The sequence below is a fragment of the Diorhabda sublineata genome, chromosome 4, assembly GCF_026230105.1.
Source record: "Diorhabda sublineata isolate icDioSubl1.1 chromosome 4, icDioSubl1.1, whole genome shotgun sequence".
Lineage (NCBI taxonomy): Eukaryota > Metazoa > Arthropoda > Insecta > Coleoptera > Chrysomelidae > Diorhabda > Diorhabda sublineata.
The window spans coordinates 23,984,262-24,000,560 of record NC_079477.1 but is presented as its reverse complement, the minus strand read 5'-3'; the positions used below and the strand labels follow the sequence as shown (position 1 = coordinate 24,000,560).

At 31.5% G+C, this 16,299-nt stretch overlaps 1 protein-coding gene across 1 annotated transcript; it reads right to left on the bottom strand.

Moving 5' to 3' along the window:
- Positions 1-1,243: 1,243 nt before the first annotated feature.
- Positions 1,244-16,157, bottom strand: LOC130442738 (nardilysin). The gene is made up of 4 exons (XM_056777088.1): positions 14,706-16,157; positions 13,763-14,533; positions 12,786-13,705; positions 1,244-2,419 (listed from the first exon to the last, which is right to left on the bottom strand). Exons 1-4 carry the CDS (start codon positions 15,160-15,162, stop codon positions 1,331-1,333), a joined length of 3,237 nt encoding a protein of 1,078 aa, XP_056633066.1. The 5' UTR covers positions 15,163-16,157; the 3' UTR covers positions 1,244-1,330.
- Between the last annotated feature and the right edge of the window lie 142 nt (positions 16,158-16,299).

Here is a 16,299-nt window from a genome sequence, read left to right as displayed (position 1 = left end):
TCGAATTGTGAAATCTAAGATATTAAAAATGCAGAATCGACATAATTGCATCTGTGGTTATTCTTGTAGTTTCGAGATGAGTTTTTTTAGTCGATATAATACAGTGTCATCCAGAAATGTGTCTTATTATATCGAATTCTGAAATCTAAGATATTAAAAATGCAGAATCGACATAATTGCATCTGTGGTTATTCTTGTAGTTTCGAGATGAGTTTTTTTAGTCGATATAATACAGTGTCATCCAGAAATGTGTCTTATTATATCGAATTCTGAAATCTAAGATATTAAAAATGCAGAATCGACATAATTGCATCTGTGGTTATTCTTGTAGTTTCGAGATGAGTTTTTTTAGTCGATATAATACAGTGTCATCCAGAAATGTGTCTTATTATATCGAATTCTGAAATCTAAGATATTAAAAATGCAGAATCGACATAATTGCATCTGTGGTTATTCTTGTAGTTTCGAGATGAGTTTTTTTAGTCGATATAATACAGTGTCATCCAGAAATGTGTCTTATTATATCGAATTCTGAAATCTAAGATATTAAAAATGCAGAATCGACATAATTGCATCTGTGGTTATTCTTGTAGTTTCGAGATGAGTTTTCTTGAGTCGATATAATACAGTGTCATCCAGAAATGTGTCTTATTATATCGAATTCTGAAATCTAAGATATTAAAAATGCAGAATCGACATAATTGCATCTGTGGTTATTCTTGTAGTTTCGAGATGAGTTTTCTTGAGTCGATATAATACAGTGTCATCCAGAAATGTGTCTTATTATATCGAATTGTGAAATCTAAGATATTAAAAATGCAGAATCGACATAATTGCATCTGTGGTTATTCTTGTAGTTTCGAGATGAGTTTTTTTAGTCGATATAATACAGTGTCATCCAGAAATGTGTCTTATTATATCGAATTCTGAAATCTAAGATATTAAAAATGCAGAATCGACATAATTGCATCTGTGGTTATTCTTGTAGTTTCGAGATGAGTTTTTTTAGTCGATATAATACAGTGTCATCCAGAAATGTGTCTTATTATATCGAATTCTGAAATCTAAGATATTAAAAATGCAGAATCGACATAATTGCATCTGTGGTTATTCTTGTAGTTTCGAGATGAGTTTTCTTGAGTCGATATAATACAGTGTCATCCAGAAATGTGTCTGCGATATGTGTAGTTTTTTTCCAAAACACACAATTAAAGACTTTTGGGGATATAAAAACAAATGTAAATAAATGTGATCAGATTTTTAATAAACAATATAAAAAATCAAAAATTTTCGTAACATACAATTTTTTTATTATTTATTGCTCCAACATCTATTTAATAGATCTTGGAGGAAACAATTCCAATTTAGCTCTGAATGCATCGATATTATCAACAATATAATCCGAAGCTGCCACTTCGCGTTTCACATCGTTACTGTCAAGCAATTTAACCATGATTTGTTTATCAGTGAAAGCCTCTAATGTTTCCCCTTTAGACACCACGCCTGCATCTGGAACGTGTCCAATCACTTGTATACTAAGTTTCCTACAACTTTCTTGTTTCCCGAACAAATTATAACTATTCCACCAATTTATTATCTCCTGGTATTTAGTTACTTTAATTTCTTCGATTTCTCTTTTAATTCTATCAAACATGAAATAATCGTTCGTTATCTCTGACCAATTTCTATCTACTTCTTCTTTTAGATGAGTATCTGCCAATTCTTTAGTTTTTATCAAATCTTCTTTGATCTCTTCGAAATCTTTGGGGGACGTTTCTTCTAATATTTTCTGGGAATGTTTCAAAAATGCTTCTATCCTTTGATCGAGGTGATGAGTTGTGAATTTAACGGCTTGAGAATTAACCGTTAAAGAGAATCCTAAAATTCCGTAAGTGTCCCTCGAGGTGCAATACACGTGATACCCCAATTGTTCTTTAGTTCGTAATACGTCAAATAAAGGTTCTTCTATAATCATCATCATTATGTCTATAATGACGCTATCTCTTATGTTATAAGGTCCCACTTGGTAGTAATTAGACGTTATAGAATTGGTGTCGTTTTTATTAAACGATTCCACCAATAAACATTTTTGACCTAACGGAATTTGGGCTATTACGAACGAGGGATAATGCTCTTTCGGAAGTTCTTCGATTTCTAAAGTTTCGACGAAATTTTTAACAGTATTAAGAGCTACATCTTCCGAAACGTTCCCTTGTACCAACGATTTAATATACAATTTTTTTCTATATTCGTTCATAAAAATAACGACGTCTTCGAAAGTTAATTTCGATAGTTCGTTGTATCTATCAACGGGGGTCCAATAATTAACTAATAACACTTTTAATCGAGTGTCTTTTGCTAAAGTAGAAGGTTTGAGTATCTTGTTGCAATAGCTTTTCAACAAAGTTTCTTTTATTACCTTGAAAAATTTATTAAGTATAATATAGAATAATATGAAGTTTTGTATTGACATAACCCAATTTATTATCGAAATCATTCACCAACAATGTTGCCAGACTGTTTAGCTACCTTTATTCAACAATAATTCAAAAAACCTTCATAAACTAAAGGAATATGAAGTTTTATAATAATATAACCCAAATTATTATCAACATATTAGAAAAGCATTGACAGTTGTATGAGAAATTAACAATCAACTCTTCTTTTTTCATTATAACGAATCATAGACAAATTAACAATTATTATTATATGTTTGGAGCATTTATAAATTAACCAAGAATAGTTCACCAATAGGATTGATCAATCCCATAAGACGTACATACGCCAATTCTTGAGCCAAGGTCAAGTGATGCTTACGTCACCTGCAGACCTCGACGGCTTGTTTACCATTTACGCTGTGCGGTATTGCTTGTGTTTTTGTTAATTCGAAAAGGTCGTACAAGTGATTGAAGAGTTGGAAATTCGTTTTTTACTTAGTTCTACGTTTTAAAAACTATTATTTGTGTGTATTATATATGTGGAGAATAGTGAACAAAGACAATATTATTGTTAAAGGCAAAATAATCTTGTGAGACTTTCAAGGGTAGGTAAAAATGTTTTGTTATATTAAAGCTGGATTTAAATAGCAAAAAAAGAAAACCAGCTGAGCAGAAATGACAATTTAATTGGCTTATTTAAATTTCTATTCTTTATACACCACAATAAAAAATTAAAAAAATGGGCGAATCATAACAGCGTTTTTGGTCGGTTGGTTTGCATTTGTCCAGCAACTAATCTAGATTTTTATTTTACTTTTTTTTGCTAAATGAAACTTTGTTTGTTTGATTTTAGTGCATGTAGTATATGTCCAAAAATCAAAATGCCTGGTACACGTTGTGCTGTGTATGGTTGTGGTAATACCTATAAAACAAGGCAGCAAGAACATGAATATTTTATATTTCATCGGTTTCCCAAAGCTAAAGATCTTGTTTCCCAAACTATGAGAAAAGAATGGATATTACGATGCAAACGAGAAGATAAATTTAACCCTGATACTAGCTACATCTGCTCAGTTCATTTCACAGAAAAGGATTATGAAAGAGACTTACAGAATGAATTATTAGGTTGGTGAATTATTTAATTGTTTAGTGTAATAGTTTATAGCTTTCAAAGTCTATACTGTCCCAAAATGATTTTGGTAATGAAATTTAGTAACTCAATTTGTTCATAAATATATGTAATATGTATATGTATTTTAGGTTTACCACTACGAAAAATATTGAAAAAAACCGCTGTTCCTACTTTGGGATTGTATTCAAAAAAATCAACAAGTGAAGCTAGTAGTTCAAGCATCAGTTCCAGAGAAGAAAGACTGGCCAAACGAAATGCAAAGGAGGAAGTGAACAAACTTTTAAAAGTAGCCATGTTAACAGCTCCTATTAATACTTTTTCTGATGATACCGAAGACCATAATCCTAAATCTTTTGGAAGTATTCAGTTTGAAGAGCATGTACCAGAGCCTTCCACTTCATCAACCCCCAACTTTGTCCCAGAAAACTATGATTATAAGGCTTTGTACAATGAGTCTGTAGAGAAATATGAAAAGTTAGAAAGACAGTATGCTCTTTTAAAATCCAGAAGTAATATAAAAAGCGCAAATATCAAAAAACTTAATGAACAATTGAAATATTTCAAAAATAAATGCTATAAATCTAGTCCCAACGTAACATCTCTGTTTCAGAGAAATGAAGCTGCGTCTGCTATACTTAGAACTGTTCTTACTCAAAACCAAATTGATTTATTGTTAAAAAAAAAAGAAAAGAGTCAACTGGACAAGAGAAGAAATTGCAACAGCCTTTACGCTAAGATACTACAGCAAGAAGTCATATTTATTTTTAAGAAATAAGTTGCATTACTCGTTACCTGGTCTTTCATCATTAAGAAGGTGGGCTTCCCAACTAAACCTTAATCAGGGTATTTTGAAAGATGTTTTATTTCTGCTGAAACTAGCCGGAGAGTCATTTTCTGATTTTGAAAGGACAGTAGTTTTACAGTACGATGAAGTGAAGGTCAAGAAAACTGAAGAATATAATATTGCTCAAGATGAAGTGCTAGGACCACATAATTATATGCAAGTAGTCATGGCTAGAGGGCTCTTTTCAAACTGGAAACAACCAATTTATATAGGTTTCGATCAAAAAATGACCAAATCTCTTTTAATGGATATTATAACTGAACTGCATAAAATAAATTTCAATGTAGTGGCATGTGTGAGCGATTGTGGTGCAAGTAATGTGGGATTATGGAAACAGTTAAATATCGATATTAATCAGACATCTTTTAAGCATCCTGTTAGTGGTAAGAATGTGTATATGTTTGCCGATGCACCTCACCTGCTAAAACTATTACGCAACTGGCTACTTGACAAAGGTTTTATGCTTGAAGATTATTTATTCGTGAATAAAAGTCCACTTGAAGCTCTGGTAACGCTTACTGATAATGAAGTAAATCCCTGCTGGAAAATTAACAAAAAACATCTTGATGTGGAAAAAACTCTCAGACAAAATGTAAAACTAGCTGCTGAATTGCTCTCCAATAGTGTTTCCACTGGACTTTTGCGATACAAGCCTGGACAAGACAAAAATATGTCAGAAAATCTAGGGCATTTTATTGCTGACATAAATGCATGGTTTGATATTTTCAATAGCTATGTTCCGAGGGCAAATATACCTACAAAACATGCTTATGGCATAGATTTAGAAAACCAAAAACAACACCTCAACAAAATTTATCAAATTGTAAAATCAATGAGAGTAATTGGAAAAAATTGTTTGATGACATTCCAAAAAGGTATGTTAATATCAATATCTTCATTACAGCTACTTTATGAGGACATGAAAGAAAGTATGGATGTAAAGTACATATGCACCCATAAATTAAATCAGGACAGTTTAGAAAACTTCTTTTTCCAAATGAGAAGTAGAGGAGGGCCAGATGAGCATCCGTCACCTTTATCTGCGATTTACAGGATTCGCATGATTTTATTAGGAAAAAATCCTGGTATCTTAGGGTCAGGTGTCAACACTGATGAAAAAGTACTGGAAGAGTACATCGCCCCAAATGTTTTGAAAACTGCGAATGTTGCCAGTGAAGCTGAGCAGTCCTTTGATATTAACGAAACGCAAGGCAGTTCTTCTTTTTCATCAGTTTCATCTGATTTATCCTCATGCTCAGATTATCATCAAAATTCACAGGAAACGACTAATGATGCTCTAGAATATATTGCTGGTTATCTTGCTAAAAAATACAAAAATATTTTTCCAAGTCTGGGTGATTTTACATACGAAACGACACAAGAACACTCGTATGTACTTAGTATTCCTTCTTGGATTCAACAACTGTCGTACGGTGGTCTCACTAAGCCATCAGAAGAATTTTTAAAAAAAGTTAAAACTTGGAACACTTATTTTGAAAGCCATCATGGAGAATCGTTCAGAAAAGGGCCAGGTGTTGTTTTTAATTTAGCAAAGAAAATCTTTAAAAAAGATTCGAACTATCCATTTAAAATAATTAAGGCTTTTTGTAAATTAAGGACTATAATCAGAATAAATTTTAGAAATCTAAAAGCTAAATTTGAAAGCACGAATTTGAAGAGAAAGTCTGTAAAAGGGGATGAAGATGACGGCAGAAAAACTGGAAAAAAAATGTTCAAAATTACTCATTGACAGATTTCTACCTATCTCTTTATTTTATATATATATCTGATATTTTATTATTTTTCTTAAATTTAATAATTTAGATTATTATTAGAAATATTTTTCATAAATCAGTTTAAATCATTTCGTTTGTTTTTACTTTTTAATTTTTAATTTAAAGTTTGTTAATGGCTTCTGTTTTACTAATTATAAAATACAGATCATTTTAAAAAATAATTCATTTTCTTTAATTTCTTTTCTTCATTGTATACCTATTATAATATATATATATATATATATATATATCCCCTTTTATAGCGTTATACGCCTTTGGGTTCCTAATCTCCAGGCCTGTCTATCTTGCCAGTCGTCGACTGCTAGGTTCCTTTCGGACATTGCTCTAGTGATTCCTTGTAGCCATGTTCTAGGTGGTCTTCCCCTCTTTCTTTTTTCTTTGGGGGTCCATTCTAATATTATTCTTGGTAGTCGTTCTCTTCCAATTCTCTTAACGTGTCCGTACCAAATCAACTGTTTCTTTTCTATATCTTCTACTAAAGTTCTTTCTACTTTCAATTGTCTTCTTATTTCCTCGTTTCTTATATGTTCCGTTCTAGATATTCTTGCTGCTCTCCTCCAGAAATCCATTTCCACTGCATTTAAGTTATTTTTTTGCTTTTCTGTAAGTTGCCAAACCTCGGAGCTATATGTAATTATTGGTTGTAAAATGGCGTTGTATATTCTCTTTTTTGTTTCTGGTCTAATATTCTTTTGCCACAGCACTGAGTTCAGGGCTCTTATTACTTTTCTTCCTTTGGTTATTCTGTCCCTAATTGTTTCCTCGTTTCGTCCTGTTGTTGTTAGTTTTACACCTAGGTATATGCATTCCTTACAGTTTTTAATTATTTTTCCCTCTAGATCTAAATTCCCAGGTGAATCTTCTGATCCTATACATATGTATTGTGTCTTCTCCGTGCTAACCTGTAGACCCCACTTTTGGTATTCTTCTATAAGTTTTCTAGACATGTACTCCAGATCTTCTTTTTCCTGTGCTACCACTACCTGGTCATCGGCATAGTGCAGTGTATACAAGGTGCTCTCCCCAATAGTTAGTCCCATTCCTTTACATTTTTTTTTCCAAACTCTTAGGGCTTCATCTATGTATATGTTGAACAGAGTTGGGGATAAACAACACCCTTGTCGCAAGCCTTTGGTTGTTTTGAAGCCGTCTGTCACCTTGTTACCTATTTTTATTTTTGCTGTTGTGTCTCTGTATAGTTCTTTTATAGCCTTTATTAGAGTGGTATTTATGCTCGTTCTTTCCAGAACCTCCCATAATTTTGAGAAAGGTACTGTGTCATACGCTTTCTTCAAGTCTACCAATAGTAGGTGCACTTCTTGTGATCTTACGGTTCTCTTTTACCTATTATAAATGGAACTTAAAATTAACTGAATAATTGGAAATTGGATTTTAAATTAATATTAATTCATAATAATGAATAAAACTTAAAAAAATAACTGTATTTTTGTTAAAATTGGCCTTTAAACTCATCAAATAGTCTAGCTCAACAAAGAGTTAAGACCGGTCGAGGTCTGCAGGTGACGTCACGTATGGCGATTTTTCGCACGCACATGGCAGACACATTCAGTTTATTGAGCAATCCTATTGGTGAACTATTCTTGTAAATTAACTAGCTAAAAAACCCGGCTTCGCCCGGGAGTTGATATGAGATGACGTGGTAGAGTCGAAATAAAAAAATAAACTATGACGTAAAAAGTAAAAAAAAAAGTTTATTGAAAACGTTTTCTCATTATTTACAATACTTGTTTATAAACAACATTTTTCATTTTATTGTCCGGAGTATATATACATGAATTTTTTGGATTTCCTACTCTTGAGCAAGCTACATATAGCTGACCGTGAGAGAAGCAGGATTCTTTGAGGTTAATGCCACAATATTTTAAAGTTTGTCCTTGCGCTTTGTTAATTGTAAAACTAAAGGCTAATTTTATTGGAAACTGCAGTCTTTTAAATTGAAATGGCAATTCCGAAGAGATCAGAGGTATTCTAGGTATAAATACTGTCTGTCCTTTGGTCTTTCCAGAAATAAGTTCAGCTTCAATGATATTATTCGACAGCTGTTTTACGATCATTCTAGTTCCATTACATAATTTTGGGGAGTTGAGATTTCTGAGTAGTATGATTGGAGTTCCAAGTTTCAGACGAAGGCAGTGTAATGGCATTCCTGGTACTTGTAAAGAGTTTAGAAATTCAGTGGGGAAGTTGACACTTTCTTCAATGGATACCATCGTGTTGATCGATTTATATATTTTCTCTTCACCAGGTATTTTCTTTAGAATATTAAAATTGATATCGTCAACAATATTATTTTTAGTGGCCAAAATTGCTCTTTGAAATAACCACTCTGCATTAGTATAGTTCTGAATAATATTTGGATAAATTTTGTCGATTAGTTCGTCTTCAGTAGTGGCTATATTACAGAAATCACTATTAAGTTCAATGAGGCCGGTCGTTTGGTCAGTAGGATATGTACCTTCGCCGATTTGTAAAAGTATTTTAGCAAATTGTGCTGTTGTTTCATCTCTTGATAATTCAACTCTCATGTTTTTTGTTAATTGCAGTATTTGTACTTGTAGCCAGAGATGTGATTTTTTCAAGCATGCATTGATCTCGTCTGCTGATGTTGACTTGGGAATAACTGGAAGTGTTTGTCGAAAATCTCCTGAGAGTATGAGTAGAGCTCCTCCCATTATTTCAGAGTTTTTTCGCAATTCTTGTAATGTTCTGTCCATGGCTTCTATAAATTTTTTATGGGCCATGGTGCATTCATCCCAGATGATAATTTTAGCTTGTTTTAAAATTTGACCACGTCCAGATTTTCCTGAAATTTTACATACCGGGAATTGTTGTTCGGCTATATTCAATGGTAGTTATAAGGCAGAATGGGCAGTTCGTCCTCCTTCCATAAGTGTGGCTGCAATGCTAGTGCCAGTGCGATGAGTTTTTTAGCACGTATTTCCGCCAGTATTAGATTTATGAGAAACGTTTTACCAGTGCCTCCTGGTGCGTCCAAGTAAATAATTCCACCAATATTGTTATTTATCCGGCCCATTATAACGTCGTAAACTTTTTTTTGATTGTCATTGAGAAGTGGTTTGTTGTGAGCAATGTATTCAAGTAGTTCATTGATGTTGTAACTTTTTTCCTTCATAATTTCGTAGTTTAGCACACTAAAAGCATTTCTTTGTGGTGCTGGCATTCCAAGTTCTACTAAGGCCTGATTATTTATTGCTAAAGATTTATCTTCTAAGCGAATGAGTGTTTCATTGAAGATCTCGTCATTCGATAACAGATGGCGCCACTGGACTTAATTTCAAAGTTGAAGGGTCGGAAAGTCCCTTATATCTTTAAAAACATGCCCTTTAGATTAAAACGGGAACTTTCTTGTTCGAGGAGGGATAAAGGGCTACCACACCAGATAAGTCCCTTTATCGTGTCGGGACTCCTTTTTAAGTTTTATCGGCACGCACATTTTATCGACTTAGTTATTTTATATATATATATATATATTTTGATAAACAGCATGGCTGAGCAACAAACATTATCACCTCTAAAATCACTGCAGTTAAATAAAAAATTGCACGAAGCATAAGGAATGTCCTTTTGAAGCACTGTTTAGTCGAAAAAGAACGAAGTTTTTGTTAGACGCAAAAACATTGGTTTTTAATACTAAAATCAAAATTTAAAACGAGTACAAACAATAAATTTCTTCAAAAATCAATGGAAAAAACGTGGAGTTAAACACAATTTTCATAAAAACTACCTTATTTACTGAAAGCAAAATATTCTATTAAATTCTTAGCTCGAAGTCGTTGAAAAAACTGGAGCCAGTTACATGGAAAAAATTCCAGAAGATTATTTAAATAAAACGCAATAGGATTAAATATCATAAACACTTTGTCAACAATTATTTTATTATAAATACGAATGATTGTAAACAACTTTTCAATGAATATAAGTATCGTTCCTGAATATATAGTTCATTCAATAAATTATAGTTAATTCGCTTGTGAAGTTAATTGTAATTTTAAGTTAAATAAATTTTTTAAAACATATTTTCGCCCAACCAAAATATAATTGGCGCAGTCATACGGATTAGTGCGGTCGCGATTTTTCACGCAAAGTGCGATAAAAAATTCCGACTAAGTACTTCAGTACAGCAGCACTCGTGTTCAACGAGGAACTTCAGATAGCTGTAAGTGCCAAGTTTCCTTATTTTTATCTATCCTTATCAAACTTTGAGTAAGGAAGAGATAGTTTATTAATGTTGATTTGATTGCTTTTTTATGAACGATTTAGATAATTTATTAAATACATTTTGTAAATTAAACTTAAAAGATAACTCAGATTACGAAAAAATGGCAACTTCAAGTCCAAATACCCTAAATTGCGAATTGCTTAAATTAAAATTAGAAAATATCAAACCGTACGACGGAAATATAAATACTTTAAATAAATTCATAAACAGATGTGAAAAACTGATTGATACCTATGCGGTTTATAATGATCATGATATTAATACACATGTGATAGAATAGGACTGATTTAAACACGTCGCAGAAAATCAAAGAAGCATTGATACAATGTTTCGCAGATAGGCGCGATTTAAACTGCATACTGCAGGAATTAACAAGAATTGCTAATTTCTTATGCACTGTTGATACATTTGTAAATAAAGTGATCGAAAAACACGGCGGAAGTTGGGACACAAAAATTTTCAACTAGTAGGTACAAGAGGTATGGAAAATGATGGATCATTCCAAAATGACGTCATTGAGTCGGCTATCTTTGTTAAGTGGCACACAATCTCATTTCATTTGATACCTTCGTAAACATCGCAGAACTTCTTATTTCAAAATCCTTAATCTCAAGCAATTTTTATCGATAATATCATTAGTGATGTATTGTTTAAATGCTTGTTCATGAGCTTTGAAACAGGGACCTTAACAGACATTGCATAGGGGTTAAAATTGTCTATAATTTTCATTATATCGGCACATTACGTCACTACTTAAGATAAAATAATACAGAAGGTGATTGTCAAGGCTTTCGTTTTGTATCATTATTTAATAAACATAGTGAACGTTGTAAACCGAAATTGTTTATGAGACACCCTTTATATTCAATTCTATCCAATATTCATAAATATTGTGTATGCCATTCAGGCAAAATGGCCGACTTGTCAAAGTCACGTGTTCTAGAAAGTTCTATAAATTTTTCTATGTTCTAATTGCTTTGTTTACACTTTGTTTTTGAATAGTTATCGATAGAAAAGTATGTAATTTGGTATGTTTATTTATCATTTTTTAGAAAAAATTTTAATTTTTAAATTGAATTTGATTAATTGAATTTTAATTTAATTGCTTATAACCACTAAAATACATTTGTTTTTTATTCAAATGAACTATTACACGAATCTTGATTTGTTTAATAAGAAATTTAACAAAAATATATAAGAGAAAACAAAAAAATAAGGACAACATATGAATAAACTATTTTATTCTTGATTTTATGTTTCTTGATAGAAAATTTGTTTGAAAACATTGACATTTCTACCTATTTCGATCTTTATCAAAACACAACTTTTCAAAACTAATTTTATATGAAAAGAGAACTGAAATCAATACGATTTCTCAAAATAATACATATAAAAAGGTTTAAGAACTGAAAAAGTTGAAGAAATTCAACTATTCTATTTAATTTTTTGGTTTACGCAAACTATCAGAAATTGATAACTTTCTTTATGATACCCTATCTGGAAAGTTTTAAAAAAAATCAAATCTACAATACTGGCGATGTAAATACGAAAAATGTAACGTAGCACAAGCTAAATTATCAAAATAGGAAAGAACAAACAATTGGGACTCGAAATAAAGTTTTTCCTATTTAATTATCAATCAAAAACATGCAGTTCGTTGGGGTAAAGGGATGGCGTGATGAGGTCTTCTCCGAGTCCTCATTACCACTTTTGTAGGTCTACCGTTTGTGGTTCTATAAGTGGATGGAGTGTTTTTGTGGTTCATGATGTTTAGTTCTTTTAAGACAAAATTAACATATTAGTTACGACACATGGTGTATCAGCTATCATGTGAAGTATTTTGGACTGGCTTCTCTGTATGATGGTTATATTTGATTTATTACCACAACTTCAGTGGTCGATACCATAAATCCAGATAGGGTTGATTGTAGTTGTAGAGTACCAGCTGGTTTTCGAGTGTTAATTTTCTACTAGTGAGCCACTAGAAATCTTCAATTTCAGGTACATTAAACAGAAGGCCACTGGTTTTTCAAAATAAATTTAACAACCTAATCTCTAAACTCGAAATTTTCCCTTATGAATTAAACATCCTGATTTTTTGATTCCATTGAGAAACTAATTATTTAAGATAAGTGGCAGGTGTCGAGAATTATTTCGATAATAAATGGTAATCATTAGATATTTTCAATAGAAATAACAGTTTTGTACGTTTAAATATTTTATATAAACAAGTAAAGGAGAAACCATTTGTTAATACAATAATGAAACATTGAATTCACTTACAGAAACAAAAAACAATCTAAAAAAAACTTACCTCAAACATCCTTTCGTCAATAAAATCCTGTAGGTTCTTTATATATTTTGTTATAACTTCTATAAGCGTTGGTATTTTTTCGTTAAACCCAGACACTTTGAATTCAATCCCCTTTTCGCCCATACTAAATTGATGCCCGATGTTGGCAGTATTTGCAGGATAAGCTTCTTCGGCTATAGCAAACGACAAAAGATTCAAAAACATCTCTGATAACGTCAAACTTCTAGCAGACTCTACAGCTGTAGGACTTACTAAACAGAAATAATAATAAGCCATGGGAAGCTTGTAAGTTTGATCTCTTCTAAACCACAGCTCGCATTTTGCTGTATCTATCAATTTTTGAGGATATTCCGGATGTTTGTTCGTTTCTGGAAGGATGGCAAAGTTATTAGTTAAATAAGGATTAATAGGTGGGACGTTTAATTCAGGATAAGGTTCTACGGTTTCCCATTTGGTTATTACATCTTCAGGTATAGGTAGATCAGTATATTCAGTACTGAACCATTTTTCTGTTTTATCAAATTTTAGACCATCAGGTAAATCTTTAGTTGTAACCATAACATTAACTTTCTTCGGGACTAAACTATCCATTACAGTTGTTATAGCCTTAGGATCGAATTCGTAAAATATCTCAGATCCTGTTATGTAATCTGCGGATGGGTAGATCTGCATGGATTCGCACAAACTTTCCACGTTATCTACAGGTGATGATTCAGTGGCGAATCTGAAGCTTGTATCGATTATCAATTTAATTTCGTCGTATATTCTCCTTTGTGGTCCAACTTTTTTAAGTAAATTGATGTAAGAGAAAACAGCTTCAATTATTTCAAATACGTGTTTCTGACCTTCCTCAGTAAGACCTACTGAAATATTGAATAAGGCAAACATGGAATTATGATCACTACCAGTTTCTTCGTTACCTAAAATTAAAAATTTCTAATTGAAAAATAAATAAAATGACGTATGGACTATATTACCGGCTTGAATTGAAATAGCCCACATCCGTTTCTTTAAATAAGATAATAAACTTCCTCTACCTTCGTCTCCTATTAAAAACGACACATAATGCAAAGGTTTACTCTTATATTTATGTTGTAAGGATGGTAAGCTCCAGTTTAAATCTAATTTAATCATTTGTTTGATAGGTTTAATATAATAAAGTCTAGTAAAATCCGGAGTGTTAAATACATCTGAAAAGGCACTAAAATCATCTTTGCTTAGTTTGTTGTTTGGTACTTGAGAAAAAGATTCCACAACAAATTTTTGAAGAGTATCCAATGGTAATCTAGCTTGTATAGCCAAAGTCATCCTGTGAGCCGAATAATGTCTTTTCCTAAACGCATGTACCCCTTCGTACAACTTTTCATCAGATATATCATCACGTAAAGTTTTCAAATTTCCCCATCCAAAAGAATTTACAGGAGTTTCAGGCTTTGCTAATTGGCATAAAAGTTGTTCTTTTCTAGAAGAATCAGAGGGTAGTGCCATTTGAAATTCAGATTCTATCGATTCTCTTTCTCGAGTCATTGCGTTTTTTTTCATTAAAGGAGAAATAAAAAATTGAGAAAACTTATCCAAAGCTACTTGTAAATGTTTTTCAAGGCACTCGAAATAGAAGCAAGTTGTTTCTGTATCAGTTGAAGCGTTATCATTACCACCACTTTTTTTAATAAATGAATCAAAATCATTTTCAGCGGGAAATTTTTCGCTACCCATAAATACCATATGTTCTAAAAAATGAGCCATACCTGGAAATATTTAAATGAAGCAAAAAAAGAGCTAAAACATTTTCCCTTAACCACCCACTTATATTATTCACTTCATATACATAGATTTTAAATTAGCAAAGAAAGAAATTTAAAAATTCAACCTCACTAGTAAATAATTAATAAAAATCTTATTAAAATATGAATTACGTACCCGGGATTTCTTTTGGATCGCTGAAACTACCAACTCCTATGCACAAAGCCGCTGCTGCCATTTTCTGATCTATTATATTAGATTTCTTTTCTTCTAAATTTGAAGAAACTCGACTTGCATCAGAATCGCTTGATTCTGAATCTGAGCTGTACGACAAACTTGTTTCCGATTCTTCGTCGGTCTCACCTGCTTCTATTTCTTCTTTAGGAATCGCAGCTTTATCGGATATAAGACAAGCTACTAATTCATTTTTTAATTTTATTACTTTATACTCTTTTTTATCGCTCTCGCTTTTAATAGGCGGTGGAAGTACCTCAAATTGTGAACTATCCATGCTTTTGTATCGAGTAGAATTAATTAAGTACGTGCGGCGAAGATATGATTTCAATTTTATATGGGGGATGATTTTTCTTTTTAAATTTGGAACAATTTTTCTAAATATAATATATGAATGCATAAAAAATTTACATTTTTATGTTGAACACTCGAGTGATAAGTCAACATTAGTTGACATTTCACTGCTCTATCAAAATATAACCTAAAATTGGTAAATGTTTAAAATAATTAAGAAGATTTGATCGATTTGACAAAACGATCACATAAGCCATAATCCTTGTATTGTAATTTAAATTATTTTTGATTTTTTTTAGAATAGAGATAAAATCTTTTAAATTGCACATCTCATGGATAAAATAGTCATTTTTTTACATTTATATTATGATCTCTTCGTGTTTTTAAAGCATCGCCTTAAAAGTTTTTACAATTTTATTACATTTAATTATAACCAATTAATAACTTAAAGATTTTTCGCGTACGAACAGGTTTTTTTTCTATGTATCACAGGCTTTTTTTTTCAAATTCACGTTACCTTAAATACTTATATGTAAAAATAATTATAGTAAACATGAATAAAATTTATATTTTGTGAATTAAGTTTTAATATTCCAACCTATAAAATTTGAGAGCAACTTATCCTTGAACTTTTGTTAAAAATAGAATATAATCATTAGAAATAGGTAGAACCGGCTTTACAAAACAAGAACTTTTTACTTGATTTACACTAAGAATAAAAATCTAGTAAACAAAAATTTAACCTAACACGATTTGCTAAAAATTTTAGTTATATTTTTGTTTACATGTAAACTTTAATATGTCAATCGATTTTTTTATCGAAATATAAAATAACATATTTTTTCCATACAATATTTCCTAACCAATTTTTCTCGTCAATATTTCGTATTATTATACATATTCTGATACAAGATGTTATTTTTCCGTTTCCACTTTCATCACACTTATTTCCAAAAAAAATTAACTGGAAACTCATCTAAATATTACACATTTTTAGAATATTCATGTATTTACAAAAAAACTCTTCAAATTATCGTTAATTAACATTTTCTCTTAAAGCATTGGTAATTACCAAGCTATTAAGGACCGTCTTAAAAAGTTGGTGCGTTCTAGTCGATCCAACATGCCAACATAAATATTAGAGTTTTAAAAGTAAACAAAGATGCAGTAGCTGAACATAAATGAACAAAACAAAGATAGTAATGCTTGCGCATGTCAATCCATTTTTACTCTAGTGTTAGTC